At 42.7% G+C, this 8,514-nt stretch overlaps 2 protein-coding genes across 4 annotated transcripts in view; one reads left to right on the top strand and one right to left on the bottom strand.

Moving 5' to 3' along the window:
- Nucleotides 1–669, bottom strand: part of LOC110329114 (histone H3.3-like) — a 2,336-nt gene extending 1,667 nt beyond the window's left edge. Inside the window, exon 1 of the mRNA XM_021208686.1 lies at nucleotides 663–669. Coding sequence (XP_021064345.1) covers nucleotides 663–669 — 7 coding nt within the window. The remainder of the gene's footprint in view (nucleotides 1–662) is intronic.
- Xpo6 (exportin 6) overlaps nucleotides 1–8,514 on the top strand; it is a 97,017-nt gene that overhangs the window by 23,548 nt on the left and 64,955 nt on the right. For all 3 annotated transcript variants that reach the window (XM_029547714.1, XM_021205397.2, XM_021205405.2), the window contains exons 2-4: nucleotides 862–952; nucleotides 4,497–4,609; nucleotides 6,022–6,219. In XM_029547714.1, coding sequence (XP_029403574.1) covers nucleotides 862–952; nucleotides 4,497–4,609; nucleotides 6,022–6,219 — 402 coding nt within the window. The remainder of the gene's footprint in view (nucleotides 1–861; nucleotides 953–4,496; nucleotides 4,610–6,021; nucleotides 6,220–8,514) is intronic.

Here is an 8,514-nt window from a genome sequence, read left to right as displayed (position 1 = left end):
AGCTCTGGCTGTCCTGGAACTCACTTGGTAGACCAGGCTGGCCTCTAACTCAGAAATCCGCCTGCCTCTGCCTCCCGAGTGCTGGGATTAAAGGCCTGCGCCACCAGGCCCAGCTACTCTTTTTTGCTTTTTGAGACAGGGTTTCTCTGTGTATCCTTGGCTATACTGGAATTTACTCTGTAGGCCTTAAATTTAAGAGACCCACCTTGCTCTGCCTCTGGAATTCTGGGATTAAAGATGTGCACTACCATGCCTGGCTCAAGGGCCTCCCTCTTAACTGTTGTCATTTTTCAGTCTGTCCTTTATGGATCTGCAGCAGAGGTTAAACTTTGAGTGCCTGCCTCAGCTTTGCTCTTAGCTATATGCACATTCATCTCCTGACTGTTCGTGTGAGAGACTGAAAGCTGAATGTATGCAGGACTCCTGAAGCACCTTCAGAAACCCCAAGACGTCATGTGGCTTACCTCTTTGCCTGTATTAACATCTGGGTAATTATTCAGGCAAGGGGTCCCAGGTTGTTTGGAGGGTCTGTAGGCCTCCCAGGATGTTTGCTCTCCCTATTCAGCCCAGGCCAGGACTGTTAATTTGCTTTCAGCTTCATTCTGTAACTACATTTTGAATTACTTGTTTTTCTTTTCCTTAACATAAATAATTAAAATTACACGGCATGTATTTGTAGGAGATACTGAAGTTGGCTTTTAAGCCAGATGGAAATTTCTCCTATTTTTCTGGCTTGCATTCTGCATTTGAAGAATGTTGAACCACGATGTTTTGGGAAGCAAATTGCTCTTGTTGTGGACAGGAGTTGGAAGGCACTGAGGGGCAGAGCAGTTACTGATTTTTCTCAAATTCCTTTGCCAGGCATCTGAAGAAGCCTCCCTCAGGGCATTGGAAAGCCTGATGACAGAATTTTTCCATGACTGCACAACCAATGAAAGGAAGCGGGAGATAGGTAAGTGGAGTTTGGGGAAGAAGGAACTGATACCCTTGGTTGGTCAAACCTACATGTGCCCCTTGAGTTCTTGATTGCTTTGCTCTGGTTAATGTTGGGCAGGTAGGGCTTATAGGGCTTGCACACCCAGCATAGTGATTGGGTTTCATGCTTTTTTTGTTTTGTTTTGTTTTGTTTTTGTTTTTCGAGACAGGGCTTCTCTGTACAGCCCTGGCTGTCCTGGAACTCACTTTGTAGACCAGGCTGGCCTCGAACTCAGAAATCCACCTACCTCTGCCCCACGCCTGGCTGGTTTCATGCCTTTCAGTCAAGTGGAAAAGCCTCTGCTTTGTTTCTGATCTCAATAGTGTTGTTGAAAGAGGCCCACAATCGTTAATTTCAGAATAAGAACAATTTATGAAAGTGTCAGAATGGTCACAGTGAGACACAGTGGAGTCTGATGAGTCCCTAGCTGGTCGACCTCGGAGACTTCTCAGTCATGTTCTCTTCCTTCTCTTCCCCACCATCATCCCCATTTTGTGGTTTTCATGAGCAAACAGGCTCTTCAACAGAGAACAAAGAGGTGTAAGTACTTGCTGTCCTGGGGCCCACTGATTTTTATATTCAGTACCACAATAGCGTTAATCAAGCTCATTAGAAAGAAGATAATTTATTCAAATGTCACAACCTGCCTCAGAGATATGATTGATCCACTGTGCTGTTTAAGCAATCTTTCTCCTTTGAATCAGTTCTTGAACATTGTTTTTTCTGTGTGTGTGAGAGAGGCTGCTCTGCACTCACTGTATTGTTGCTTCCCTTTCCTTAAGGACTGTCCTTGCCTCAGAACCTTAAAGACTCATTTCTGTTTCCTTTTTTTTTTTTTTTTGGAGACAGGGTTTCTCTGTGTAGCCCTAGCTGTCCTGGAACTCACTCTGTAGACCAGGCTGGCTTCAAACTCAGAAATCCGCCTACCTCTGCCTCCTGAGTGCTGGGATTAAAGGTGTGCGCCACCACGCCCGGCTCATTTCTGCTTCCATTGGCTTGACATATGTTAGCCAGTAAAACCTGGTCCAGTCTAAGTATCATCCAAAGCCCCATGGGGTTGAGACTTTTCAGGTGCCTAGGAGGTCTTCACTCTAGCCTGTTTATGCTAGCTTCCTTGAAGCATCATACCATCTGATAGCTGGGTCTCCCAATAGCCTGCACCCTGCATACCTTTCTTTTCTGAGAGAGTACACCGTAGAGAAATAGAATGTGTATAGACAAAGGGCCAGGAGCTAGGCAGCATCTGCCTGAGGAGGAGCACCTTGCTTGTACACTGGTTCTCTAATTACTCTGATTATCCTCCTGCACCATTGTGGCCTCCTCTTCAGGTTTATGCTTCTAACGTATTTATTTTTTTTTTGATTTATTATATATATATATATATATATATATATATATATATATATATGAGTATATTATAGCCGTCTTTAGACACACAAGAAGAGGGTGTCAGATCTCATTACGGGTGGCTGTGAGCCACCATGTGGTTGCTGGGATTTGAACTCAGGACCATTGGAAGAGCAGTCAGCGCTCTTAACCTTTGAGCCATCTCTCCCAGCCCACGTATTTATATTTATAGTGAAAATGCTAGATATAGTTTTTCCAAAATAGATAGATCTTGCTCTGTGCTAGTCTCCTATAATCTTCCACTCTGATTCTTTCAAACTCTTTTGTCATTGTAATAGAAATGCCTTTGGTTTTTCTTTGAACTTTTGATTTGCTCATCAAACTTTGCTTACATTTGTGCATTCATGGATTGAAAGTAGAACCTTTTTTTTTTTGAGACAGGGTTTCTCTGTGTAGCCCTGGCTGTCCTGGAACTCACTTTGTAGACCAGGCTGGCCTCGCACTCAGAAATCCGCCTGCCTCTGCCTCCCAAGTGCTGGGAACCTTGTGTAAGATCTTCATGTCTGAATCAAACTTTTATGCAGACTAGGGGTATAGCTCAGTGGAATAGCATTTGTCCAGTGGGGATGCTGTGAGACCAGCTGTGTTTTAACAGTGGGGGAATGGATGCAGAATGTAGACCAGGGTGTTGGGATCAGGCTTAGGGATCAGCTGACTTGAGCCCAGCATGTCATTTCCAGCTATAGCTCACATTCTCTGGTTTTCTTGTGTCTCTGGATTACATAGAAACTTTTTTATCAGGAGATGCCATCATCTTTCACAGATCTTTTAAGACTTATTTTTTTAAACAATTTTATGTATATGAGTGTTTTGTCTGAATGTACGTCTGTGTAGTGTGTGCATGGAGGAGGTCAGAAGAGGGTGTGGGATTCCCTGGAATGGGGGTTGTAGTAAGTTAGGAGCTGCGTTGTGAATATTGGGGATTGAACCCCGGTCTTTATAGCCCTCCTTCTGTAGAATGTTTAGTGAGGCTGCCGAGTCGTGCTTAGGGCTGGAGAGAGCTGGCCCAAGAGTCAGCTGCAGTGTTGTCATGGCAACCTTGCCCTGGCCAGGCTTGCTGGCAGGGATCATAGTGCATGTTTCAAGATAGTTAATAGGCATTGTGCCCACAGGCGATGGTGGGTAGCTAGGCAATTAATGCTTGCTAATTTTGAGTTTTAGCTGATGTTGTCAGGCCTGAGAGAAAAAATGCCATTTTCATTTGACTGGATACATAGTCTGGGCTGCTCTTCTAACTCTTAGGGTTTTTACTTTTTTATTTTTACTTATGTATTTTGTATGTGTTGTATTTTTGATTGGGGCTGTAGAGATGACTCAGTGGTTGAGAGCACTGGCTGCTCTTCCAGAGGACCCAGGTTCAGTTCCCAGCACCCACATGGTAGCTCACAATTGTCCAACTGTCTGTAACTCCTGTTCTAGAGGGCCCTACACTCTCACACAGATACATAAGTAGGCAAAATACCAATGTACATGAAATAAAAATACATAAATTAAAATACATAAAACTATTTCTATTTTATGAGTGTGTGACTATTTTGCTTTCATGTATATCTGTGCACCCACTTTCGTGCCTGGTGCTTATGAAGGCCAAAAAAGGTGTCAGATTCCCTGGAACTGGAGATATAGACACTTGTAATCTGCCACATGGCTGCTTGGAATGTTAGTTTTGTCTTTTTGCTTCTTTAGCCTTCATGTCGAATGGGCATGTGAATAGTAAATGTCCCTGAAGAATCATAGAATATGATGGTGTGTATTGCTTATCTCTGTGGGGGCTAATTGGTGTCATTTTACATTTTGGAAAGGATTGCTGTCTCATGTAGAGCTTAAATGAGAGCTTGAACAATGGTCTGTGTTCTCAAAAGGTATCTTTAAGAAAGCTAGTGGCCTTGATGGCAGGGTCCATTGCTTTCGTTGGTCACCCCAGAGTCAAGGGTATCACAAAATCCTTCAGGTGGGTTTTGTGGTGGTTTTTTTTTTTTTTTTTTGTGGTTGGTTTTTGAACTATTTGTATTATGTGGGGAGGTTGGTATGTTTTCAAAATGGTGGCAGTCTGGTCTTTGTATTAATTTCATATATTTTTATAGACTTGTTTTGTGCTATTTAACTTTTCCAGAGGAGCTTCTTAATAACTTTGCACAGCAAGTGGGAGCTTGGAGATTCTGCTTATATTTTCTGTCCAGCACAAGGAATGACTATGTAATGATGTACAGCTTAACGGTTTTTGAGGTAAGTTGTTGTGTCATCTTATATTCCTGAAAACCACGATGGAATTGTACACTGTTGGCACCAGGTTTCCCTGTAGTGTGCAGATGACTGAGAAGCAGTAGGTTGACCCTCCCACGTGGCACCTTGTGTCTGGGGACATCTTTTGAGCTGTGACTCCAAAAAGATGAGGAAAGTGGTTGACTTTTCTGGTCTGCTGGGTAGGTCATATTTGGTGACTTACCTTTTCCCTTTGTCATTTGAAAGACAAAGATAGCTAGACACATTGGATGGAGTACTTGTATTGCTACCTTCTTCCTACCATGGAACTACTCATTCTAACTCTCGTCCAAGCTTTGTCTGCTGGGCATGCCACATCAGCCTCTTTCCCACTGTCCTTTCTGTTATGGTCTCAGAAGTGACTGCATTACTCATTAACCCATTTGTTCTTTATGGGGTAAGGAGTGGTATCTTGGTAATTACCTCAGGCTGGCTTCAGACTTACCATCCACCAGCCTCAGTCTTCCATTTGATTGGATTACACATGTGTGATGTCATGTCTGGCTTGTTCACTTATATTTGAACATTACAGTTGTTTCTGTTACTATGCGGTGGCCAGATGGCCAATAAGACATGTTGGAGACAATGATGTAATAGCAAGTTTTTATGCATACAACTTACTGTATCTTAAATTGTTCAATATATCTTCCTAGAGATGGGAGAGATGAGATTGTTTTATCCTAAGATTTTTTTTTTTTTTTTTTCCGAGTCAGGGTTTCTCTCTTTAGTCCTGTCCTGGAACTTGCTCTGTAGAGTAGGCTGGCCTTAAACAGAGTTCCACATGCCTCTGCCATTTGAGTGTTGGGATTAAAGGCATGGTGCTACAACCGTCCAGCTTGTCCTAAGATTTTTTTTTTATTGGATATTTCATGTATTTACATTTCAAATGTTATCCCCTTTCCTGGTTTTCCCCTCTCCCACCTCACTGCCCTGGTACTCGCCTACACTGGGGAATCAAGCCTTCACAGGACCAAGGGCCTCTCCTCCTATTGATGCCAGACAATGCCATCCTCTGCTACATATGCCACTGGAGCCATGGGTCCCTCCATGTGTACTCTGTGGTTGGTGGTTTAGTCCCTGGGAACTCTGAGGGGGAAGGGGGGATCTGGTTGGTTGATATTGCTGTTTTTCCTATGGAATTGCAAATCCCTTCAGTCCTTTCTGTAACTCCTCCTCCATTGGGGTCCCTGTGCTCAGTCCAGTGGTTGGCTTGTCCTAAGATTTTAATATTTGTGTTTATCATTTTGCTAAATGTCCTAAACTGTTAGAGGTAGGTAGGTGTGTGTGTATGTGACATGTTATAGGTAATTATAGAATGAAAACCATTCATTTTGTGTATAGCTCATTAATTTAAAAGATATGTATTTGTTTTTCAGAATCTAATCAATAAAATGTGGCTTGGGGTCCCATCTCAGGATAAGATGGAAATCCGTAGCTGCTTGCCCAAACTTCTCTTGGCTCACCATAAAACCTTACCTTACTTTATTCGGAACAAACTCTGCAAAGTTATTGTTGATATTGGGCGCCAAGATTGGCCCATGTTCTACCATGACTTTTTCACTAACATTTTACAGGTAAGGATCTACCTGGGGAAACTGTCTTATACATTGTTCGCAGAAGTGATTATATGTCTCGACTTGAGGAGATTTATAGTTACTCCTTGGGGCTGCAGTAGTAAGTGTTGCAGGCTGGATTCATACATTGGCTGTCTTTATGTTCTGTAGCTTTGCAGAGTGGAGGAAAAGTGAGCCTAGTTCCTTCCTTAGCACCTGTGAAGTTAGTTCTGCTCAGCAGGCCTCTGAAAGCCTGGCTCCTGATGCGATGGCTGTGAAAGGAGGGTTCCAGTGGTTTCAGAATTGTCAGGAAATAATCACAAACTGTAAATAGCCATTCATAGGAGAAGTATTGTGGAATATTTGCTGCTGAGGTGTGTGTTACACAGCCTTGGGATTGATAAACAAGACCAAACCGGTTTTAGAGTAAATTTCATCATCAGGTGGTCGTATGTTAGCCATCTGTAAAGTTTCTTTGGACTCAGTTCTCCCTTGATCCATTGACAGTCAAGAGTATATTATGATAGTTGGTAGGGAATTTGCAGTTTGTGTTGTGGTAACTTATATCTAGATCAGCCTCCAGCACTCTGCAGGTTGCTTATACCTTTCTAGGACATTGGGAAAGGAAGTAATAAGGTGAGACTGACCATGTTCCCCCCACCCTGTAGTCTGTGGTTCAGCGCACCCTTAGTAAGGTTGTTCCCCAGATTTCTGAAGTCTGCTGAGCCAAACCTTTGGACACATTTTATTTACCTAAGGCTAGATTACTGAGAAACAAGTGATTGGAAAGGGTGGCTACTTTTTCCCTGATACGGTATGTAATAAAAATGGTTGAACTGTTTCAGGTTCACTAGAAACCTAAATTTGACTGCAGCCCAAAGGTACTTATTGTCTTCTAAGTCAGATGCAGAAGCTAAGTGTGTTTAGAATTTTAATTATATATTTAATTAATTGCCTTTCTGGATAAAAGAACAATAAAAATGAAAAGTTACACGTTTTCTCCAGTTGTTTTTTCAAGCATTATGTGGGGGCAATTTAAAAAAAAGTCTACTATAGTTCCTTAGTTTATTCTCTCTTGGAGACAGAATTTTACCACTGTACTATTTAGCCCGGAAGTCACAGAGATCTATCTGCCTCTGTCTGTTTCCCAAATGCTGGACTCAAAGGTGTGTGCCACCATACCTGACTCCATTCTTACTTGTCTGACACATTCTCATGTTTTATCCTTTACTGTATTTTAGCTTCAAAACAAAATAAAACCAAAAACCCCAAAGCTGTCAACAGTAAAATTTGCTCTGAAATGTTTCCTTAGGTACTAACTACAATTGTGTCTTGGAAACGGAAACTCCAGATATTTAATGAGTACAGATTAAAAGTGGTCCCCAGTCACCTAAAGCAGCTAGAGTGGCTGACAGGGAAGAAGAGGCCCGAGACAGCGGCTGCAGAGGTAGTCAGGCAGTCTCCAGGAAGAGGAGGTGGGAAGGTCACACTGCCACATTCAGTTAATTCATTGAGCTTCAGGAAGGAAGAAGTTAAAGTTAGCCTGGCTTTGGTTTGTAACCCAGCTAGGGAACCTTGTCCTAGCTTTGAACCTTAGAAAAGTGGAACCTTGACAGAATGAGGCCTAAGATCAACCCTGATTTAGAGGTCAGGGAGTTAAAGGGCAAACAGCCAGGTCCAAACTCTTCAGCTCTCAGAAGTGAGGAAGGTTCTCAAAAGCAAAAGAAAGGGAGCTCAGAGAGCAGAGAGTGGGAGAACTCTGCTAACAGAAGCTATAACCAGCCTCGCTTCTGCTGAGAGTCCGGCTTAAGGGCATCTGGATGATGAAGGGAAGGAACGAATGTCCTCTCCCTTTTTCTCTTTTCATCAGAGCCTGGTAGCCTCTACAGGGAAAGTGGATTAGCTTTTGCACTTTATAGATTAATGTGGGAGGCAGCTAGGACAGTGATTCAGTCATTCTGTTTTGTTTTTTTGAGACAGGGTTTCTCTATATTCCTAGCTATCCTGGAACTCTCTGTAGACTAGTCTGGCCTTGAATTCACAGCTATCTGCTTGCCTCCATCTCCTGAGTGCTGGGGTAAAGGCGTGCACCACCACCTACCACTCTTAACAGTCTTATGATGATTTTTAAAAAGATTTTTTAGTGTGTGCGCATGTGCCCTCTGAGGCCAGAAGAAAGAGAGCGTTGTATACCCTGGATCTGGAGGTATAGGTGGTGGTGAGCCACTGATGTGGGTGCTGGGAATTGAGCTCAGGTTCTCTGGAAGAGCAATATGCTCTTTTTTAAAACTTACTTTTTTTTTTTTTTTTTTTTTT

This window comes from Mus pahari, chromosome 1 (assembly GCF_900095145.1).
Source record: "Mus pahari chromosome 1, PAHARI_EIJ_v1.1, whole genome shotgun sequence".
In the NCBI taxonomy this organism is placed as follows: domain Eukaryota; kingdom Metazoa; phylum Chordata; class Mammalia; order Rodentia; family Muridae; genus Mus; species Mus pahari.
The sequence above is the reverse complement of the archived record's forward strand: the minus strand, read 5'-3'. Positions and strand labels throughout refer to the sequence as shown.